At 40.4% G+C, this 24,486-nt stretch overlaps 2 protein-coding genes across 2 annotated transcripts; one reads left to right on the top strand and one right to left on the bottom strand.

The window, feature by feature from the left end:
- Positions 1-1,051: 1,051 nt before the first annotated feature.
- Positions 1,052-4,339, top strand: LOC107389933 (ankyrin repeat and SOCS box protein 9). The gene is made up of 6 exons (XM_015966354.3): positions 1,052-1,345; positions 1,449-1,528; positions 1,706-1,813; positions 2,082-2,232; positions 3,037-3,171; positions 4,023-4,339. Exons 1-6 carry the CDS (start codon positions 1,270-1,272, stop codon positions 4,229-4,231), a joined length of 759 nt encoding a protein of 252 aa, XP_015821840.1. The 5' UTR covers positions 1,052-1,269; the 3' UTR covers positions 4,232-4,339.
- Positions 4,340-6,792: 2,453 nt separating this feature from the next.
- mospd2 (motile sperm domain containing 2) lies at positions 6,793-24,188 on the bottom strand. The gene is made up of 15 exons (XM_015966356.3): positions 24,031-24,188; positions 23,897-23,954; positions 23,429-23,584; positions 22,706-22,792; positions 22,462-22,616; positions 21,323-21,383; positions 21,183-21,221; positions 20,981-21,105; positions 19,792-19,944; positions 15,962-16,080; positions 8,256-8,349; positions 8,085-8,181; positions 7,569-7,689; positions 7,196-7,298; positions 6,793-7,056 (listed from the first exon to the last, which is right to left on the bottom strand). The coding sequence occupies exons 1-15, from the start codon at positions 24,061-24,063 to the stop codon at positions 6,904-6,906; spliced, it is 1,554 nt and encodes a 517-aa protein (XP_015821842.1). The 5' UTR covers positions 24,064-24,188; the 3' UTR covers positions 6,793-6,903.
- Between the last annotated feature and the right edge of the window lie 298 nt (positions 24,189-24,486).

Below are 24,486 nucleotides of genomic sequence, written 5' to 3'. Positions count from 1 at the left end.
CAGTATGCAGCACAACAGAGAGGGCATTCATTCAGTTAGCACAATGGTACTCTAATACAAACGCACCTTCTCTGGAAAAAAGGCACAAAGTCAATTGTGTGGTGAGCTCGTGAGGCTGCTGCTGAGGATTAACAACACCCCCAGGAGGACAGTGATACTATTGACTTGCTTTGAACATGTGCTCTTCGTGGCTGCCCTCTGCTGGCTTCTGTAGGCTGGATGATGTGATTGCTGCGCTTAATGAAAAAACGTTATATGGCTGCTGCAGAATACCTATGTCAAAATAAAATCATTTAGCAGTGGCCATTTAGTGGTTGTGTTGTAGCTGGAGTGCATGAGGTTTGATCCTGAATCAATAACCACACATTAGGGTTTACTCATTATATTGCACAAATACTGTTAAAAAAATAGCCAACCCAAAGGTCTGAGGTCAAAATCAGAGCTGTGTCCAGGACTTTTAAAACGGGGTGGCCCATGTGGGGCACTTGTTTATGCATCGGTGGCACCAATGGTTATGCTTATTTATTTATTTACTTACAGAAATCGTTTATTTATTTATTTACTTTCTAGTGAATTTTGGAGTTTCACATTGCACCATCACCATTTTTTTCCATTCATCTTCTAGTTTTGTGGTGGTTAGCAAGTCACTTCTTGTTGCATTATTGCCACCAACTGGAGTTGAGTGGGACTCTAAATACTATTTATGTGAATATGAAAAAAATAATAAATAATATTAATACTACAGAAATGTTCTGTAGGCCTGGGCTAGATAACAATGTTAAAGGTGCATGCTACCATACACTATTTTTGGAGTTTACAACCCAAGCCTTTTGTCGACGATGTAAAGTCAATTTAAACTGGAACTTAGTAGGGTGGCACCTGGGGTGGCCAATCAGATTCTAAGGGTGGCATGTGCTACCCCAGGCCACTCCCTGGACACGCCCCTGGTCAAAATCTTGAATGCAAATTATTTTGAGTGGATTGAAATCTTAAAACAAAAATAAAAATGGTGGATCTGCAGTTTTCTGGAAGATTCTAATTTTTTCCCATTCATTTTTAGAGGAGAATAAAGTAAATTAGCTCTTTAATTTGAATGAAAATGGTGTCAAATTACAAACAAATAACTGAACTGCGCAACAGGTCTCTCTCTGCTTCCTGATTGGTTAGTCACTGTCTGCAACCAGCCTTCTTTCTGCAGGGAGGAAATGACAAAATAAGGCAAAACATGAACTTTTATGAAAGCGAGTCAATCATAAAACACGGTGAAGCATGTCTGCAGGGAGCACCCACACGGACCATGCATGTCCAGCTGGAGCTGCTTTTGTCTCCAACACTTTAATGAGTGGTGAGTAAAAGATGGAGGCTTTTTCTAGGTGTCATGTGGAATTCCTCATCTGAATGCAGGGTCGTAAGAGAGTTGTGTGATGACCGTTTGTGTCCATATGAAGATGAAGAATCTGACTGGTCTCCGATTCACGATGTAGTCTTTAACGGAAGAATCCTCACTCTGCAAAAACTCATCACACAGGTAACGTTCAAACGACGTCTGTGGGGTTCAAACATCACCACAACGTACAGGTTATCTATTCAAGAGGTGTCACACTCTAAACAAGCTGCACACCTAACTTTGTTCTCAAATATATAATCATTTTGTGCTTTTCCCTCCGTTTCTTGCTTCTCCCTACTTTTTCTGTTTTGTTGACAGGGAGTTTGTGTAAATCTGAGCACTCTGGACCGACTCTCCCCCCTACACACAGCATGTATGCAAGGCCACACACACTGTGCCAAGTTCCTGGTGGAAAACGGAGCAAATGTGAGCAAAACATCCATCTTTACAGGTCTAATCCGTCATGAATTAACTGAAAAGAAGATGTTTTCCCAATGCTTATGAAATGTTCCGCTCAAGTCAGCCGTATTAATTATTGTCAGGTTAAACTAGAGAATTTTTCAAGTTAGTGAGAAATTAACAGGAAACACCTACGAACAAGTACGCAAATGTGACTCGTTAACAATTAACATGCAAAAATCTACAGAACAGCCTTTCATTTCCTGCTTTTTAAATGGTTGGTGTTTCACACCAGGTTAACAGTTCTACCGTGGATGGGCGGACAGCCTTAACAGAAGCGTGTTCCAAGGGTCATGTGGCCTGTGTGTTGCTGCTTCTCCAACATGGGGCGAGCCCCCAGGGGAGAGACTGGTCCAGCTCTCCAATCCACTGGGCTGCAGCTAAAGGTCAGGGGTCACATTCCGCTGCATGTGCATGCATAATCTTTGCAGAGATCAGTAAATTGTACACAAAAAAGGCTCAATCTGTCACGTTGTGGGGATGTTTAGGACCCAAATATGCAGATTACCCAGGATGACTCGAGGCAGGAGTTGGTAAAAGAAAAAATCCTTTATTTGGCAGGATGAAAACAAAACAAATCCATAAGGCAGCAAGCAAAAATCCAAAAGTCCTGGAGCACAGGACACCAAAAGCTCACTTAGAGCACAAACAACGCTGACAAAAACACAATGGACCGACAAGAACAATGAGACAAGGAGAGGCTTTATACACTGGGGCTGGAGTGATAGGAGACGAGGAGCAGGTGTGTGGAGAACTGGCACAGGTGAAATCACCAATGAGGAGAGGAGCAGAGCAGGACACCAGACCTGACTGGGAAGGACAAACAAACATACACACACATACATACACATACTGACACACACATAAACTAAGCTGGGGAACAAGAGGCTGGAGCTACAACTAGAGGGGCTGAGGATGACTGGATGACACAGGACCTGGGAGGAATGATTTTAATGGGCTACAACTTAAGATACATAACAGAGATGCAGACAAAGGACACATGACGGCGCTAAGAGAACACAAAAGGGAATCTAGAGAGGGATGGAGAAACATTAGGAGACACATGGGGAAAGACGCAGACGCAGACTGTGACACAAACAGCCAAAACCTAAAAAACAAACATTTTGAAAAAGTTAGGATTTTGCTGATTTTATTTTTTTTCAGTGCTTCACCTCTGGCTGTATCCTCAGGTCATCCTGAGTGTGTTAAAGCTCTTGTGCAGCACAGAGCAGATGTGGATCAGCACATAGACAAATTAGGATCTCCTCTCCACCTTGCTTGCACCAGCCAGCAGCTGAGCACCGTGAGGAAGCTGCTGCAGCTCGGTAAGAAGGCTTCACATTTCATTCTCATCTGTGATTAGAGCGTAACACATTTCTGTCATTAATTGGTAATGCACACACACACCTGTTGTGCCCGAAACGTTTAACTGCATTAAAGGTGCACTGTGTAAGATTATAGTGAGAATTTTAAAGTGAGAAAATCCCAAAAGAGTCTAATTTTTTAGTCATTTTGAAAGGAAAGTTATACATATTTCATATCCATGTTTCATATGCAGTTTTGTCAGTTTTTCTCCTTTCAAAACAAAGGAAGAAGGGACAAAACTATTGATTACCATCAGTGAGTGTGGCGTCGACGCGCCTCCTGCGAGCTAACGCTGTAGCAACCGACAATTGTAATTTGATGACAGCTGGCAAAAAGCTCCAGAGTTATTTAAAGTGGTTGCAGTAACCAAATTTTACCACATGATGCCATTTTTACTTCATTTCTACATAATGCACCTTAAACCAAAACAGATATTATTAATCACAATAAAGAAGTTTTTTATGCATTAACTCCACCAACACCATGCACATGTGCTACTGACAGTGCTTGGTGAAGCACAGAATTTATTTTTTGCATGCAGAGAAAGCTGCAAAAACAGGATAAACTAAAACTAAAACGCACAGGTTTGAATAAAATAAGGAATAATTTCCAGTTGACAGTTAAAAGATAATAAATCTACCTAAAAATGATATGATCAGTGCAATATTTTCTTCTCTTTTGAAGTAGAACTGCAAAACATTTGGAAAATACTAACAACATTCTTCATGAGCCTGCTGGAATCAGCGTTAGCTGTCAGAAACTGTCCTTCTGGTTCAAGGTGACAACATCAACAGTCTCTTCTCCCCCTCAGGTGCTAACGTGAACCGAGATGTTGCTGGGGAGTCACCTCTGCACACTGCAGCTAGACTATCCAGCCCTGAGTTGGTGTCGGTTCTGCTTGATCACGGGGCCGACCGCCTCCTTGTGAACTCGGAGGGAAAAAGGCCGCTGGACCTCACATCTCCTGACAGCGAAACCTGGAGACTGTTGAAAGAAGCGGGTGGTAGTCAGACCAAGTGAGTCCAGTGAGAGGAAAGGGTGGGAGGGAGGAGCTGTCTTATCCTCTAGAGCACTTATCCACCAGGAAAACACACACACACACACACACACACACACACACACACACACACACACACACACACATGCACACGCACACGCACACGCACACACTTTAGGCTATCAGTACCTCTACCAATCAGACCTAAAGGAATATCTCAACCATTCAAACCCAGACTCTTTGCCACACACATCTTGGCCACTAGGGGGAGATCTTGCACAATCTTTTAGGTTTAAAATCTTACAATCCATAAAAGCTAATTTATTATGAATAAACAGATTTGAGTCTTAGTGGAAGAGGTTGCTGTAAATTATTCATAAACAATAACACATTTTAAAAGCAAAAGTAAATTTCAGATAATCAAAACAACTCACAGATTCCTTTTTTATTAATGTCATGTATTTGGATGTGGTTAAATAAAATGGATTTTTGTTGAGATTTTCTTTTTAAATGAGAATTGTTGATTAGGTTTATTGAATACTGACGCATTTCCCTGATGATGAGCAATGAGCTAGAATAAACACGATTATATGATTGATTTTGTGTTGTGTGCCGCTTCCTTTGAATTTCACAAACAATATCTAAAAGGAAAACAAGACATTAAAGATGCAAAAGTAACTTGATTTATTTTTGCATGTCAACAAAATGAGGGCAAATCATCAAATATGAGACGTTAAAGTCCCATTAGTCATCACACACTGGTGAAATTCAACTCCCATTGGACCCATCCCTGTGCGGAGTGGTGAGCTGCAGCAGCGGCTGCGCTTGGGAACTATTTGGTGGTTGAAAAGCCAGTACATGGAACTGGTACAGAGTACACTTCTTCCTGATTTTCTCAACTTTTATTTGATTTTCTTAACTGATTTTTTTTTACTTAAAAATTTTGAGACGTCTGTAACGTTTTCAGCCGCCGAGCTTGTAAATAAAACCCTTCCTCGTGTCTGAAGAGCTATTTTTAAAGTTCCCTGACTTCTCGGCATCTCTGATGTTAGCGTGAGCGAAGACAGAAAACAAACTCAGATGCTTGCTGTAAATAAACGAGGAAGTCGAAGCAGGCAGTGCTTCTGAGCTGTGACTCTGGAAGAAATGATTGACTTTTGTAGGTCATTTATAGATATGATGAACAGGTTGGTGTGTGAAGAAATTGTTCTCCTACTGGGTGACCCCCACCTAGCTCTCATTAGGTTTCCATTGATCCCCTTTGTGTCGTTTTACTAACCAAACTAAATCATCGCCCCCACTCAAATGCTGCAGGAGTGCCCTGGAGCCAGGCACATGCTGGGGTGAGCATCGATTTAGCTGCTGTTTAATGGCAAATCAATAAGTTTGAAGGAGACTTCGACACACCATGCTCAGTGATTAGCAGCATCCACACAAACCAGACAGACAAATTTAGATCATGTGACCTAAATAATAATCCACTGATGACACTGTTTCATTTTCTTTGACGTGGAGCATCCTGATGCTCGTCTAGGTTCATGCAGGTGCAGCGATGCACTCAGACACACTTAAAATCAACCCACACACGTGTGATGCCCAAGCTTTTACTGCTATTCTCCCGAGGAACGCACTCCATTAACCCCTGTCTTGTTTTCCTCCTGTGTTTTCTATTTATTTATTTATTTTTCATGTGCACTGGCACTTTCTACCAAAATAGTGCAAAACGGAACTCTTCTGAGGGTTTAACTGAGATGTCATGTCCCAAAAAAAGACGGACACGACGGCCCGGAATCACCGAACCTATGAAATATTCAAGGAATAAAGATTTTGCAACTTTATAATCAAAGTAGGATTAGTTTACACATGATTGCATGATTCATTCCACCCACCGCACACACACACAGCGGTTGTTGATTTCGCTCGTCTCTTGTGTGCAAACATCTAATAAGCACGCCGCCTCGCGTCCTGATTGCTCTGAGCTGGATCTTGTTACAGATATCAGTTCTTCCCTCTAACATACAAGTAGGTTGTGCCATGTCCTTGCAACTCGCCGGTAATTGCTTTCTTTTTTAAGTTTAGTTTAGTGTTGGGGGTAATTAAAACAAAATGAGATAGAGCAGCCTGAGATCTCCCGTGGCTGCAGGGTCTGGGCAGAGAAGTTTTAGTAAGGTCACATACTGCCATGTTTTCAATTACACCCTCCTGTGTTAATGAGACTTTATTAAGGAATATTTTTGCATAACTAATTAGCTACGAGATCCTCAGCAGGTGTGTTTTTTTTGTTTTTGTTTGACAGTGAAATCAAATAATTACAACATTAAAAAGTGTTTATTTCACAACAGTTTAAATACATTTGTGGATTCACACAATATAAAAATTATACACAAATGACTCGTGACTAGACAAACTGTTGCGATAAATTGTATTAATTTAAATAACTCTATGATCGGCGCTGCTAGAATCGTCTCTTAGTTTAGCTGAGAGGAGATCTCTCCTCAGATGTTTGCTCCGTGTCAGCTCACGTGTCCTTAAAGTCACCCTGCTTGTCTCTGAGGCATCCGCCTGAGGAGAGGGAGGGGTGAAGCCAAGCAGGGAGCTCGGGACGTCCCTCGGGTGGTTGGCCGCGGCCGCGGCCCCAGCTGGAACCGTCGGCATCGGCTGGCTGACAGGTGCAGGCGGAGGACGCTGCTGCAGGTCAGGATGTCCGCGGAGCTGTCCCCAGCAGGTAGAGGCACAGCAGGTTGAGCGCTACGAGGATCAGAACCATCCCAGTGAGAACCTTCTGCAGCCACAAACACGAGTTCAGCTTCTGCTCCAGGCGAGAGTTGCAGGCCATCACTCTCATGAGCTGGAGAGAGGAAAAACGGTCTGGGTTCATCTCCAATGATTCTTTTCCAAATAAAACTTTCCTAAAATCACAAAACTAATCTTTCTAATTACTAAAAAAAAACACTTGGCAGGATTTTCTCCCCCCCTCTAGAACTCACCGCTGTGCTGACCTCCTGCTGTCCACCGTTCGACGCATCGAACAAACTCTCCCTTGGAAGGTTCACCGCTGGTTTGACGACATCTAGAGAATGGCAGCGTAATCTGTAGGAGAAAGAAACCAGTGAGCAGACATTCAGCCTACAGCTTCGGTTCTGCAGATGCTCAGCAGAAGGTCCTAGAGACGTAGATGCTGGGTGATGTGGAAACACGTCGTCGGACTAAGATCATGGCTGTAAAAAGACGTGTTGGGGATTTTTTGAGGGGAACAGAAAGCAGAAACTCTATAATCTCAAATGTAAGATGTGTTTTTTTAGTAGCTGTTTGTATTCTTGGACACCTTTAGGATATTTGAGGACGTGTTTAATGACACACCTGTGTTCCATGATCTTAGTTTTTGGTACTTCTTTCCAGAATTGAGTGAGTTCTTGCGAACCGGCGGTTTCCATTTCTGCAGCCATGATCAGAAAGCGGTCTTGTGGAGAGGCCTGGCAACCTGCGCCAGTCAAAACACACATTACTGCAGCTTTCACTATCAACAAAGCTGATTTAACACCATATGACCTGATTTTTATCAAACAGAAGCTATGTTCAGAGGACTGTGCTAAAAAAAGAAAGAAAAAAAAAACCCACGAACGCAGCAGAAAAACAAAAACACAGCATCTCTGATCCTCCTCCCTCAGCTGACACGCCTGAAGGTCGCTGAACACTTCAGCTCGCTGTCAGCTGTCGGGCGGTTTGTTTTCAGGGGAGACGGTTCTTTTATCACTCCTGAAAAATGCACGTCGGGCAAAGAAAAAAAGGAGGCTGCAAGCACTTCAGGAGCAGAGCGAGGTGTTTGATGATTCCGGCGTTCAGCGTTTTCAGAAGGTTTGAGCGTGCGTGAAGTACCTCCGTGTAAAGACACGACGATGTCGACCGAAGCTCCGGGTTCACAGCTGCTGCTGCTGGGCTTCACCCTGTACTTCTCAGGTGCCGTGGTCCGGACCTGAGCAGGCAGGTAATAATGAAGCCAACACGCATTTCTGTTTAAAAGTTAGGACCGAAATCCTTCATGCTCACCTTAAAGGCCACCTGATTTTTGGTCACATTGTTCAGGATAATTAGAGATTTCCTTTCAGTCTCTCCGGAGCCGAAGATCAGCTCCTCCGCAGGGCTGCAGAGAAACAACAGAGAGAGAAATAGAATTATGTATAAAAGAATAAAACTTCCACCTAGAGGCTCGGTTATTTAAAATCAGACAACAGTTTTTTGTTTTCGGTGACCGTGGAGTCTAATTATCTTGGGGTATGTAAATTTTCCAGCTACACATCATGTCTCCCCTGAGGAAATTATTTGTAGACAAAACAAAATGTGCTGCAACAACAAAAAAGAAGAAGGTTAAAAAAAACCACACATCAAAAACAGGATATCTGTTTCGACTGTTTCATTGTTTCCTACAAATTATTTTCTGTTTCTCTGTGAAGTCGACAAAAAGGTTTGGACTAAATATGAAGCTGCAGGAGAATCGTTTTTTCTGCTTTTCTTCTATTTGTGAGTCACTGTTGAACGTGGGATTTCAGATTTTAAAGAAACTTTAAATGTTCTTTAGTCGATTTTAATCGGGTTGCGCCGATCTATCAGCCCCGATCTCGGGTTTTTTTTTTCAAGATCGGTGATCGACCAAAAACTGCAATGGGTGCGCCCCTAGTTAACGTTAAATAGAAATAGATTTTTGGGACAAGTGTGTCAAAACGGGGTACAAATTTAGAAAAATTAAATTCTAAAGGAACAAATGGGATTGTGTAGTTCAAAAAGTAATATGTTCATTTATATTTGAGAACATTGTGTGTTCATATTGGTTTTCTCAATAAAAAGGAACTGAAACATTGACGTAATCTGCTTTTAGTTAAGACAAAATCGGTATCGGCATGTCAGGTTTTTCTCAAGATCCGTGATCGTCCAAAAACTGCAATCGGTGCACCTCTAGTTTTTAATTATTTTATTATTAAAAAAAATTAAAAAACACTAAAAGTGCAGCAGCAGTAAAACTCTTCTTAATGAAAACTTTAATAAACCTTGAATAAAGTTCAAGAATTTCAAGCATCTGTGAGATGGAGAATTACTCTAGGGGAAAAAACAGCTAAATAAATGTTTTAACGTAGAAAATATTACTTCTAAATGAAGTTTTTAATATATTTCTAAAACAAACTTTAATAGAAAAAGATTAAAACCGCTAAAGCTACTAAATGCATGTACAAAATGATGACCTAAACGTAGGGTTAGCCCTAACCCTCACTAAAACCCTAACCCGAACTAAAATAATTTAAAAAAGATAAAAACAAAATCTAAATCAAACAAATGCTCCCTAGTGGTTGGGTACAGGGGGAGTTTGTTCTCCTTCAAGTACAAAGAAATGTGATGTTTATGGTTTTGATTTTTTAAAAACTGATTTTCCTCCATTTTGCACCAAAACAGAACATTTAAGCTGTCCTCTATGCAGGAGCATAAAAAGATAAACCCAAATTTCCTTCCAAGCAAATGTACTTTAGTGTATTTTATCAGTAGTGAGCATGTGACTGAATGGATTTAGGGCCCTCTGCACTATGACCGCTGAGAACTTTGCCAACAAGAGCCTAGTATGGATTATAATATCTGCTTTGTATGCAGCCTGGTAACGTTTCATGAACGAAAACTGCCATGAATAAAGCATTTTTTCCTTCCCCGTGTCCTTGTGTATTCCCTTTCTCCCATAAATTAGCTGTAAAATCAGGCTTAGAGCGAGTCTTCAGGCTCTAGGAACCTTTGGCAAACTCAAGATCAAAGACCCCCCCGCACCCGTTCTGAAGCCCCCAGTCTTGAATAAAGCCAGAACCGCTCCAAAGCATAACTGCAATTTAAGGCTGGTTTTAATCTGTTTATCACTATAATTCACTGCTCAGAGCGGTCCAAAAACCCTCACTTCAAAGCCGTCACTCGATGGAAACGGAGCGGACTTTATTCATAACAACGAGACATGACATCATACAGTCGAAGTGAGGTGAAGCAGCAGCACACTGCTGCTTAACTGAACTATATTTAAAATTCATTGAAAGTCATATTAAAGCAAGTGTTTTTTTTTCATGGAGCGTGCAAAACGAGACTGGAAGGTAATTTCTACGCCGCCTCATTTCTGATCAATGAAACATCGACTAGACACATCCTTAAATTCTACTCGTGTGTGACGGGATCGATATAAAGGCACAAACAAATCAATAATGACTTAATGCAACAGATCAATTGATGAAAACAACATGGTTTGCTTCTATTCACAATAAAGCTATTCATCATTTTAAAATGTATCCTTTCTAAAGGAGACGACGCTCAGCATCAACATGTTTGCTGAGGGTTAGAGGGCGATCCTTTGGAGACAAAGCTGGTCTCTCAGGTTTAAGGTCCTCTTAACGCAAAGCCGTCCTGACGGCATTAGAGAGAGATGCTGACACATTCGAAGCTGTCTGGTCACAGGTGCAGAACACCTGGGCAGATAAGGGACAGATAGGTGTTATCAGGTCAACCCCTTCATGCTGTTAGATAAAAACAAAAGATTTTGCTACAACAAATGGGTGAATGGGGTGCATTACTCATTCTTCAAATAATTTATTTATTATATTTTATGTATTTAAGGCATTTGAAAAAATCTGCGTGAAATTTTAAAGGTGTCCTGGAAAGTTTTTTTTACAAGGGGAACCTCTATATAGTCTGTAAAACTTTTTTGGGGCTCAAAATGGCCCAGGAGCCTGGGTTAAATGCCAAAAAACAACCTCATAATAAAGCCCTACAATAGCTGGACTGTTTGCCCCACCCTTTCTGCCAGGACAAGAATATTAACCCCAGAGCACATAGAATTGCAAATGAAATGTCAAAAAAGGAAGTAAGTGTCCAGCAGGCCAATGTCGAGAGGTACGGGGTTGCAAACAAACCAGGAATGGAGTGTTTGGGCCAATGTCTGTTGGACCTGTCTGTGTGTGTTTGGTATCTAGAGGGCTGTGGTGTGGGGTTTGTGAACGTACGAGGAAGTGAGTGTCCAGCCAATGTTCGGGACATGGGAGGACTGAAGTGGTGCTCTGACATTGTTCTTTCTTTTTGTCCAAAAAGGACATTAGAAGTAGCTCAAAGTAGCATTAGCAGTAGCTCAGGATAGCATTATCACTTGCTTGGGCTAGCGCTGTACTTTGGTTAACATTACCGCGACCGAAGTTTCTATATTTAAATTATGAAGTCGGTTGGGATATGCAAATGTACGGGTGTGCGATAGGGATGCACCGATACCACTGTTTTCCAAACCGATACGACACAGATACTTGGATCTGAGTACTTGTCGATACTGAGAACAGATATGATACTTCTACCACACACACAAAAAATGCAATGAATTGGAATACATTTTATTTTCTTCTCTTTTTTCAACAGGAAAAGGCAGTGAGTTCGATACAAAATAAAATATATAGCCTAAGCTTTAGCAAACGCGGTATACTCCGGCTGATGATGTAGTCTCAGATGTTTTATTTTACTGCTGGTACTGAATGACGTTGACTCCTTTCCTCCCCGGACACCTTATCAGTTCAAAGTTTGCACTCAGCCTTGCTTCTGTCTTCTTCACAAATTTTAAAGTACATCGACACGGCTAACATGCTGTTTAACCTAGCAACAGCACCCCCTGGCTTTCTTATTCTGAGGCAGCACTCCTAAACCCACACTGCTCAACAGCTCCCCATAGTGGTCAACATAGAAAACTACAACATAATTGACAATTCACAGTGAAGCCACTTTCTGGCAACTGCATTGGTATCGGTTCCTGGTATTGGTTAACTTTTAACACGTACGAGTACATGATATCGGTACCGGCCCGATACCAGAATCGGTGCATCCCTTGGGTGTGACCAAGATTTTGATGGTAGACCATCTTTTCTCAGATTTAACCATTTCTCTGTTGCCAATAAAAAAATGACCAATATTGATATTGGTCTGCTCATTTGACACTTCAAGCTGCTGATATTCAACACAACATGGTACATTTTATCTTCTAATTTTAAACATTTCTTTAACCCTTTTAAAAAAATATTTTCTATATTTTAACTTTTGTTTTTGTGAAGCACCTCGTGATTTTAATCTTGAGAGGTGCTATGTAAAAGATAGTTTTCTTTCTTAAATAGATTTTAAATTCTATGATACCTTTAATAAATTTCAGTTGATTTAAGCTGCAGAGAAAGCTAAAAACTAAACAATTTAAATCTCAAAACTATTCTAAAACCATGGCTGGACTTTCAGAACTAAATGTATAATAAAAAGGTGTTACTTGTCTATTTATTTGCTAGTCAGGAAAATGTCTAATTTATTAACATTTTCGACATAAAAACTATCGCACGTTTTATCTTTAACTTCATTCTCTGGGTTCTGTTTGTCTTTATGAGAAAATAAAATAGCCTCTCCAGTTCTTCTCCATCTCATATGTTAGAAATTATTTTTGATCATTAATTAGGAGCTAAAACATTCAATTTCACAGCTGCAAATGTGCAGCTTCCCCGTAACAACAGGTAGCACTACTCTGATCACAAAGATGCACATAAGCGCTGAAGGGCTGTTTGAGCTGTCAGAAATCAAGCTCTATATCTATATTCTCATGTGAGTTCATAGCACTGATGATGCAAAGTGACACACAGCTAAAATCTCAAATTCCTCAGTTACCTGTCAGTTTGCATGACTTCATCTCATTCCTAAAGGACACAAACGAGGGAAGAACAGCAGCTAAAAAAAGGCATAAATGTCATTTTTATTTGGGTTGGTGATCCAAAAAGATCCTCTTAGTAAGAAAGATTTACTTCAGTCAGAATGATCTTTCTTGTAGTCCTAAGTTCTTATTCCTTTTTACACCGGGGTGCTCTCAAACGTGCAAACAGGATGCCTTTCTTATTCATGCCCATTTCTACACAGTGGGTACGAGTCGTTTCCATGAAGAAGGCGTTTTTAAAGCAGCATTAAAAACTGTTTGTAACACTATAGTTGGTTTCAAAAGACACCATGGTGGCATATCAGGGTAGTACTCCTGCCTTGGTGAGCCCTTTGAATGCGCTGTAGTGGCATTGCTCCATTTGTGCCGCCAAGCTTGATAGTAATTTTACCACAACGCTGAATTATGAATGAAGACCACACCTTCACAAAACGAATGGTGATGTCATGATGATGTGACAAATGTCCAACCAAACCCCAGCCAACAACAGCATTTAAAGTGCAAGTCAATATGGGAAGCCATCTTTGCATTCGTTAACAGAGTCAGCTGAGATGGCAAACTGGAGCGATGCAGAGGTCCATGAGCTTCTAGCTGAAGAACAGATTGCCAGACAGGAACATGGCTTCAATTGGGATAAAAATTGAGTTATGCCCAAGTTAAAAGGATGTCCATGACAGCGCTTCGACAACACGGACACCACCCTCACATGTCACTGTACAATCGTTTGTGAAAAAGACATGATGGTGTTACATTGCCACCACAGGGCATCCACTTATGAATGACAAATAGTTGACACAATTGGTATAAGACCGCCCATACACAATGGATACGGTCAACCATTAAAGCATAAGATTATCTTAAATTTTCAACCCGTCTTTGGTAACTTTGCTGCCATAAATCCAAATGTAACAAATCTATGTAACTGTAAAACAATCTAAAATGTTCTAAAGTGTGGTGTTCTATGGTCACAATCAAGGCAACCTTTAGCTCAGTGCTCAGCGCTAGGCAACAAATTGACAAGACAGCTCAACCAGGACAGGCTGCATTCATAGACGACAGGTCCATCACCTAAACATTTAGGTATTTAGAGCAACTACAGAGATCCGTCCAATCCATTATTTATAAAATTAAAAACACTAAAATTCTATGATCTGGTGGACTACAATATTTTAAAATGTATGTAAATTGCAAACAAACCTGCAGGTTTAATCAAAAGATTTACAAAATTTACAAAAAGACATGGCAAATATGATTTAAAAGGACATGAATTATTTAATATACCTAGACATAGGATACTCATAAAGGAACATTGTGTGTCCATATATGGAGTTAAAATGTGGAATAAAGAATGCAAAAACTATATTGACTTTCAAAAAAGAGATAAAAAATGAAATGATTAACTTATATAGATCTGTTACATAAACCCGTGAGGGGAGGGGGGTTGGGGGGTGAAAGAAAAAAAAGAAAAGAAAAAAAAAGGGAAAAAGGGAACAAGTCTATGTATCCATATGTGTATTTACGTAAGTATATATGTATATAACTTTATGCTTCTTTCTGTGTTACTTGTTTTCTCTCTTTTTTCAATTCATGGGTTGAGGTTGTGTCGGCCAACCAGTCCAGAAACAATATTGTTCATATTTTCTTAAGAATCATATGTTTGTTTCATTTGTAAAATATTTTATTTTAGTTAAAAGGGGCAGATAACATACATTTTTCTTCTTTCTGTCACCTTTTTCATTTCGGCTTTTTAGCAATTTAGTTTTGTATTTTTATTTTAATGTCAATAAATGAAAACAAAGTTGAAAACAATAAAAATAATAATTACCGAAAAGAACAGAACCAGACTCAACAGAACATGTCAGCTAAATTTGTAAACAGAACATAACATTATGTCCTTTACTCTAGGCAGCCCAGCTCTAGCTTTGCTTCCTGTTCAACTGCTCCAAGTTGAGATCATGCAATTTGTGCACATAGAGGGGCATATGGAGAGGAGGGAGGGACGTTCAGAGGGGCAGCTTAATGGATGGATTACAGTCCAATTATTTTAGACCAGGACGTTCACAATGACTGGATGATGTTTTTCCAGGTGTGTAATTGTCAGAGGTGATTAAAATTGGTTCCTTTTCTTTTGATAACACATCAGCTTTATTGGTTGCCATCAGTATACGATTGGCATTTCAATCAATATGGCAAAAAAATGCTCCACCTTAAAGAGAACCTAAATGTTGATCCACTATATATATGTTAAACATCAGAATGAAACCATTCACCCTACAGACTAGGGCTGCTCGATTATGGCAAAAATAATAATCACGATTATTGTGACTGAAATTGAGATCTCGATCATTTAAGACGATTTTTCAATTAATGCTGATTTTATTTGTTTTTATTCAGTCATAAAATTGCTCAGGGCACAATCAGGACAAAAATAAATAAGAAACAAGATGATCACTAAAATAACTCCTGATTCCCAGTATAAAAAAGACCAATATACTTTTAGCTCATAGTCTATGACCCAAGGGCTATAGACCTTGGTTTAACTCATTTAAGTCTAACCAGTACAGACCCAAATACCAATATCTTGCAAATACTGACAGCAAGAATTATACAGCAGCATTTATAACAAATACATGCAAATAAATTGATGTTCACAAAATTTTGCATAATATGTATTTAGTAATGTCAAGGTGCTGTAGAAGAGTGCACTAGCACCGTGTCCTCAGAGGTTAGTTATTATTTATCAGCATGAGGAACTTATTTCTACCTTATTTATAAACTATTTATTTACAGGTCCATCAGTTAATAATTGTCCCAACAACAGCTGCACCGTCAAAGTTGGCAACACTGGGAGGAGCGCTTCATTTGCAACTCAGGGCAGCGCATGTGGGAGGAGCAAATAATCGGCTTGTTTTGTTTTTATAATCGTTCAAAACTCAGATCATAATTGGGATTAAAATTCAATTAATTGAGCAGCCCTACTACAGACAAAGTGTTTGTCTGTGGAAGCAGGTGGACCTACCTAACATCTAGAAGAGGACCTTTGAAGGTGGTCTGTGGCTTCCTGGCTCCTTTGACTCGAACATTTGTGTCTACTTTCTCGCTGACATCCGACTTCAGACTGTCCTCCAGGAAATTCACCTAAAACAGCAAAAAGTGTTTCATTAGCAAATGGAAAATAACTAAATGGGCCTTTCTGGGGAGAAAATCTGTGAAATAGTGATCTTTGAATAGTATTTTGTAATGGGAATGGTCCTGGTGGTCCCACCCACAAGGTTCAATGGTGAAAAACCTTCAGAGTAATTTTTATTACATTGTTATAAAACAAGAAAAGGGACGAGTATAAACATTGTATCAATAAATTAAACATTTTTGGACTTTAGAGTGCAGTAAAGACACTTCATCCCATCTTATCTTCCAAAGAGCATTACAAAAGCCGAATATAAAAGTGGCGGGATGGTCGTGTGACCTTCAAATGGCTGTTTGTACAAAAGGAAATCAATCAGCTATCAGTTAGCAGATACCATGGCAATCTTCTGTAATAGTAGATGAACATAGACGTTATGATAGTTGAATCTTTATTGGGAAACTCCTATAATTACTCCTGACCTTTGTTCCAAATGACCTCCACAACAACAAGCCTGCCCAGTAAAACCAAACCGAAATAACCCACAAACTCGTGACTTTAATAAAGACAAAAAAGTACGATCCCCTCCTTGAATACGAGTGGTTCAAACAGGGTAAAAGTCACAAGATCGCTCAGACGTGGGAGATTTTGCATCAGCAAAACACTCCCGAACTTTAGCCCAAATCTGCTGGGAGACAACCGCGCAAAGCCTGATGGGATTGTGAAAGAAACCGCGTTGACTTGACCTATTAGGAACGAAGCAGGTCAATTTAAGGAAGTGTCACTTCCACCACAGAATGTACTATAGGTTATTAATGATGTGAGATGGGAGTAAAAGAGAGCAGGTCAGAGGAAGTGCTGAACCAACCAGATGTGTGATAGAAACCGTCGTCTCAGAGGGGAAACAGATATTCTCCTTTAATCAGCAATAAAACGTTCCAGCCTAATTAAACGGCTCTGTCATGCAACTACTCCCAAGATCCCCCCAAAAAGACACCATCTTCTGTTAAAATGACTATTTATTCATTTTCAAGAGCAGGGTTAACACAATCATGTTGTCAGTAGAAAATATCCTCAAGTTAGTTCAGAATTTGAGATAGAGTGCAGTTTAATACAGACACTGGAATTAAAAGTACATTAGTAAGAAAAATAACAGATTCTAACACTGATTTAAAACTTAATTTCGGATTAATAAAGAACAAATACTTGGTTTATTACGAGAAACAAATCCTATAACACTAAAATCATTGCCCAGAGAAATAAAAACGACATTGAAAATGACAGAACTCGGCTGATTTACACACTTTGTGTACGATTTCAAATGCAAGGACAAGAAATGATTGATGCTTTGATTGTAATTGATTACAAAAATAATAATTGCAATACAATTTAAGGCACAAATACAAGATTGTCTACAAGATTGAAGGTGTCCAGTCCCAGACTTGGTTAGAGTTTGTGTTAAGAGGACAAGGGCACAGGAGGCGCTCATTAAAAAGTTGCCGAGATGGCAGACGTAGTTTCAGATTAATTGCTTGTGGGTTAATAACTTGGGTCTACTGAAATAGAACAGTAATTATCTTAGCAGTTATTAAAATATGAAGTTAGACGATACAAATAGTGTGAAATTGTTGGGGGACAGTATTTCTCTAAGAGCTAATTAAACTTTGAAATCTCGCTTTCATCAGCGATCAATGTGCAAATAATCAGCAGCCTGCCACTGAGGCACGCTTCTCTTCGAGTGTCAGAAATGTTGTGCTTGAACTGTGGGGACAGAAATGTAAGATCCATGACAGGCCAAGAAAATGTCAAGGAGTTGGTGGCAGCGTCAGCGTCAGGTGACCGTGAGGAAGGTGTGCTCACAATGGTGCGAGTCACCTGAGCACACCTGCCTTTCCAGTCTGCAGAGATCATCCCGACTCTGAGCTCCTGCCTGCTGCTGTGATCCCACACTGCCTTATCACCCGCGGTCCTTGTTTCAGAAAAAAAAAAAAAAAAAAAAAGAGAAAAAAAAAGAGAGAGAGAGAGGAAGTTAGCTTCCATTCAGTCATCAGCCATGTTGCTTCCTGGAACTTGGGGGAGGACTTCAACCCGGGTGGATAAGTCTATACAAGGTGGTGATGGAGAAGTGGAGAGCTTGATTTATTTAGACGAGGCGGACCTGGAGCAGGAACACTGGGTGGAATGCATTCAGACAGGCCCGTCATAGGTTAGTACTTTACCGGAGTTTTAGTCACCGCTCCCAGAAACAACATGAGGGGGAAAACAAAGGGCAGGTGACACCGCTGGTTGACCTGTGAATAAAAATATATACCGGCAAAACTCCCAGAAAAAGAGCGTCTCTGTCATCCAACTAGAAGAAAAACTTCCACACGTGTTAAAAAAGAGAAACAAAGTTTGGGTTTAGAAGGAAGTGATGAAGCAGAAGGTCTGTGACACTAAAACCATGAATGAGGAAGTTCCTGACCAAAATGTCTGCTCTGTTTTTATTAAATACAAGACTTTCAGCTGGTTTAAGGACTCCGTCCTTTAGAGATGGATGGGTGTGTGTGTGTGTGTGTGTGTGTGTGGGGGGGGGGGGGTCACATCAGAGTGATTGTGTAAGTTCATTTTGACAGGTTAGGTTGAAAAACATCTTCTTCCCAGCAGCACTTGCCACCTAGTCAGCTGATGGTAGCAATGCAGTTTGACTTTTTAAAATAAACGTAAACACATCGATTCAAGACCAGAGACCTGAATAAAACTACAAAAACTAAAAAAATAAAAATAGAAGAGATGACTTCCTGTTCTACAGCAGAGGCATAAAACCAGCCCTTATTACTGCCAGGTTAACTGTAAACTATAATCTCTCCTGCATAGCCAGTGTTGCTTAACAATTATGGGCCATTCCCATCTGTACCGGGTCGGCCCGGGCCGGGTAGCCCCAGTCGGCCCCAGCCTGGCCCGGTTGATTCCACACATCCTTGCCTTAAGCCCATGTGGGCTGATTCTACCCACCAATCAGAGGCTTGCTCTAATGGAAGGTGTGAATTTGCTGTCAGCAGTGGGCGTGTTGGCCCTGGTCGGCCTGAAGCAGACCCCCTCGAGAAGAGGGCTGAGAATGAGCCTTGGTTGGCCCGGAAAAATACCAGGCCACCCAGATATGTAAACAACCTACGCTACCCGGCCCGGGCCGACCCGGTACAGATGGGAATGGCCCATTAGGCTGTTGTTTGGTCGCTACAGGAAGCTAGCGGTTGTAGCTTTGGGTGATGGATTAAAGCAGATGTGGTGGACTGCAGATGAATTCCTAACTGTCCAGTCTGCAGAAAAGAAGCTACAATGATTATAATCTGAGGGCTGACTAGTCCTGAACTGAATCTGAGCCATAAGTGGCATAAGCTGCAGGCCGGCTATAGCTGCCACGCAGCACAGTGGCACCAGTCTGAGAAGAAGGTGACGGCAGCTGTAAAATATTCCGTCTTTGGGTTGTTTTAGTGGCGAGGCTGCCTAGGAGGAGAACTTAGTGACAGCATGGAGGGGCTTAAAGTAACAGACCGCCGGAGGAGCAGGTCTTTTGAGGGATCTGTTGGCTTTAAAAAGCTCCACAAGGAACAACAGTTAGGAGCTTAATGATTCCCATATCAGTGGAATCTGACGTTCAGCCTAAACAAAAGCAGGGCAGGAGTTTGGATGTGATCTGATGAGCATAAACAGTAAGTATGTAAAAGGATGACAGACAAATTTACCTTTTTGGACTTTGGCACAAGCTCAGAGGTGCTGCTGGGTTCCAGGGTGATGGTGCTCTCCGTGTCGTCGTCACTGATGATAGGTCCGTTGTCACAGATGGGCGTTTGGAAGTCGTCGTCGGGCAGAGGTGGGTAGGTATACTTGAAGGGGTCCTGGAATGTGACAGCGTCTAGTTTACGACTAAAGCGTGGCTCTTTAAGGGTTAAGGCTCTGATAAACACAGTCTAAAGTTGCACTTAAACAAACAGAAAGATGGATGCCGGGAATAAGAAGAAATAAATATAAAACTTTTATCTCTGTAGAAGATAAATGAGCAGCATCACTTTGGTGTTTTCCACAGCTCTAGAGGTGAACACGGCCCTTTCTCTTTAATAATCTAATAATTATTACAAAATATAGAAAAAAAGAAATAATTCTGACTTTTGATTACTGACATTAAAGTCAGAATTATTTTTCTTTCCTTCTATTCTTTTTCAGTGAAACCAATCCTCTTCCATACTCATAAGAGCAAAAAATAAATGATTTATTATGGGTTCCATCAGTACACAGAAATGTTTACATAAAAACACAAATGCGTGTTTAAACACGTCATAATTTTAATGGAGTTCCCCTAAAACTACAAGCCACTAAATCTTCTCTTAAAAGGTTGCATATGGAACAAGTTAGGGTAGAAGTATTTGTATGTATGTATATATATATACACTTTTACGGGGCACTGAGAGGTTTGAAGAATAAAGATAAAGTTTTTTTTAACTATAATTTAATAAATAGATAATCAAATATTTATTTTGATGGGTACGGCACTAGGTTTATGTTTACATCTACCAGCCAATAGAGGGCACCGTTGCGATTTGCCAAACAGTGGAAAATGGTGGACTCTGCAAGTCAAACAGCTGCTTCTGAACCCAGAAGATGTCATTATCCTTCTCAGCGAAAGAGCAACTATAACAGTTCCAAAACCATTTTAGGTGAATCCTACAACAGATGGACCCAAATAAACAATTTCATGTATCGACAGCGAACCTGGTATCCTGACGGCTGGAAACCTTGTTCAATTGTCGCAACTACACTCTCCACACGCTAGATGTCACTTTGTATTGGTGTTCGTGTTCCATATTCAACCTTTAATGTCAGAAAATTAAATAATCTGAAGCCATTTGGTGATGATTTTTGGGAGGAAGGGCATACCGTTCCACCCATGTGAGGAGGCAGGTACTCTGGATCAATGAACGTCTGGACCTCAGATTTGGAGGCAAACTTGAGTTTGCTGATGGCTTCTGGACCCAACCACGTCTTCACAATCTTCCAAGCAGCTGTGGGAAAAGTTTTCCAAGTCGTTCATGAACATAAATATAATAATACCGATCACAAACAGGGCTTCGGCTCTTACCGTTCATGATCCACGGCATATCCACTATGATCATTTTGGCTAAAAGGACAAAAACAAAGTCAAGGCTTTAAATTTCTTAATCCGACTCAAAATAAATAATAATCTGAAATTTGTTTTTAGTTTAAACAATTTCCACTTACATAGAAACTTTGGATAATACACTTTGAAGCAATTAACGATGTACTTTACAAAGTCCATGTCCTAAAAACACACACACACACACACACACAAACACGCACGCATGCACAAAAGCATTAAAAAAGAGATTTGCAACCAAATTCTTCAGGACTAAAATATGAATGAACAAATATTGCATTATTATGCATTAATAAATAAAGGATCCTTTTATTAACATTCCTGATACTGTTAACTATTAGTGTCCTTAAGGCTAGGATAAAGGGCCAGGGAGGGTCTAATTAGTAATGCATTACTTAATGTTAAAATTAGTATTAGGTAGTTGTGAACACCTTATTTAATTGTTTATTATTGCTTAATAATGCACTCAGTAACATTATTAAAGGGACCCCTATTGCAGTTACCGTTCTCTTTTAACCACCACTACATCTGAAGTGACCCACTTATGAGTAAATGAAAATTCACTCAAACTCATTTGACTGACGCTCTCACCCTCACTAGAACGGCAGAAAAATAACTCACTGTGCTCATATTTTTAAATAAAAACAAATTAAATCCTGAACCTTTTTCTGTATAAGCCTGGCAAATTCCCTATGTTACCTACCTTTAAAATAATTTCTGATGAAAGGATGAATTTCATTTACTTTGGTGTTTTATGCTAATTCAAAAGTTCCCACAAAAGGTCAAAGTGTCAACAGGAAAGACGTTTTCACCCCATAACCCATAAATGCCTCGATGCCTTGTTGCTATGCAGGACACCCTCTCCTATCCTTAATGAGATCATACCGACTTCTCATCGTCCAGCTAGCACCGTGGTCCAATAAAACCCAAACACGACAGCCTCCTGAGCTGAAAACCTACCCAGCTCATTTAATATCAGAGCTTCAAAGATGTTTCCCTTCCTGCTTTTGCTCGGTGTTGGTTTATTTGCATTTAATTGAGCCGTTTCTCCTGTAAAAGAGCGAATACGCTCACAGAGAGCTCGGCGAAGGAGCCGACGCCTGTGACAAAGCGAGTCAACGGATTAGACAGCCCTACTCCAAATGACCATCAGGATTTAAAGGTTACTTTAATCTCCAAAGTGTTAAACCATTAAAGAGCAGCCGAGTGTGTGCAACACCATAACACAGAAAAAGGAGCGTACTATGTTGCTGTAGCCAGACTCCGACATGTCGAACACAACGGTAAGAAGCATCCCGGGTTCCTTCTTGGCGTATCGCTCCAGCCAGAAGGCCACGTACTTCTTCTTGTCCAGGGCGGTTTTTGCATCCTTGACGTGCAGCTTCACCTTAAACCAGACTAAACACACGGACACGTTGGTTTATTTATTTATTTTTTAAGGCAGAAAGTAACAAATGGGTAAGACAGTAATAAGCACATGTACTTACAGAGTTTATTTCCTTCTTTGTCATAGCCGTGGAGGTAGACAGCACCGGTTTCAAACATCCATTTTGGAATTACGCTTTCAGTAAGATCTGAAAACAACACAAAAGATAAAGGAAAGCTGACAAGCAACACATTCATTCTGAAATATCAGTACTTTGAGCTAAAAAATGACTAAATCTAAAGTTAAAAGGACACTTGTTATCAGCTATTCAGTTCAAATAAAGAACCAACAGCATGAGGACCAAGTCGTGCTTGGCCTGAGATCATGACGGCTCAAAATAAATCACATTTTCTAAAAAAACAACTGGCTGACAAATAGAATTTGCCGGATTAAAGGCCAGCAAACAACAAGTCTTTCAAATTTCTGAGGAGAGACTGAGCACATTGTTCTCTGGGGGCAACTTATGTATGGAGATATGGGTGTTAAACACACAAAGGGACTCTGTGTTGTTGTCCGATAAGCACAAGCCAGCCACTGATAGCAAGCCTGCAACATTTCTGCTTTCAGGAAAAGCCGGATTGAGACTTGCAGAATTTTTCTTTTACGTACGTAACTGTTTTCTGATTTGTGTTCAGCATGTTTAGACAACCCTGGGGGGAATTTTCACTTTCATTTGCACACGCCAAAGTCACAACTGAATGTTATTGTGGGTAAAAACTTGCAATGCACACAGTACCTATTACATCACCAGTGATTTAAAAAAAACGTAATAATAACAACTCACCATTTACACCAAATTCCCTTCTCCACTGAAGGCTCTCATCGATCATCTTCAAGGCATCATCAACAACGTTTAGTCTCCATGCCAGGTAGCTCTCCACCAGAGCATTGTCCTTAAGAAGCCTCTCCACGTCCCTGGGGTCATATTTCTCTGTTGTATCTGTAAACAATGACACAAATCACGTGACTTTCAGTTTTTAAATATATAAAAAATAGGGTTCAATTTTTCCAACCAAATGGTTTCACGCTTAAAACGTTTAAGTGTGATAAACAGCCTGATGGTCATATTTCGTTATTATTACATATTAGTTAACTTCTCTGTTTCATCTTACTGAGCTCTAAGCAGCCCTACAACACATTTGATCTATTTTATTGTGTCGGACTACCCAGAAACCAGGAGGCAGCCAGCAAACACCCAACTGTAAATAAAAGTGACCAGAGTCACTGACACCTTATCCACCGTGTCTGTTACCTTTGAGTAACTCATTCTTGAATCTCAGCCTGATCTCTTCGATTGTCTTTTCAAGTTCCTGCCCCAACAGAGAATTAAGAGGTTAAAACCACACTCGGTGATCGGAGCTATTTGTTCCATCGCTCGTCAACTACCTGTTCGCCTTCCTGCGGCTCATGTTCGGCCATATTCAGCTATGCCTCGGGTCTGTGCGGTTCCGCGTTGTCGGTGTGCTAGTTAGCTTACTAGCTGTTCTGAAGAATCAGTGCAAAGTGTGAAACTGGTGTCCGTACGTTGCCATTTTGGCTCAAACTGAAGCTCCGCCTCTCTCTACACAGTTTGTCCGCCGCCCGAAGAGGTGCTCTGTTGAAAACAAGCACCCTCGTTGTAAAAACGGTGGTTTTAGGTCACAAATGTGACAAATAGATTCGCGTTTTACGTTTTCTTTTTTCTTAAATTTACAAATACATACATACTGTCTACAACATTCTAGGCTACTGAGGCATAACGGATTGTCAGGCTAATGCATTTTAAACACTTATTTGAAATAGCATATTAAAATAATTTTAAATAATCGTGACCCCGCAGTTACAGAAATGTCATTTATGATT

Source organism: Nothobranchius furzeri, chromosome 14, assembly GCF_043380555.1.
Source record: "Nothobranchius furzeri strain GRZ-AD chromosome 14, NfurGRZ-RIMD1, whole genome shotgun sequence".
Lineage (NCBI taxonomy): Eukaryota > Metazoa > Chordata > Actinopteri > Cyprinodontiformes > Nothobranchiidae > Nothobranchius > Nothobranchius furzeri.
This window is presented reverse-complemented; position numbering and strand designations above follow the sequence as displayed.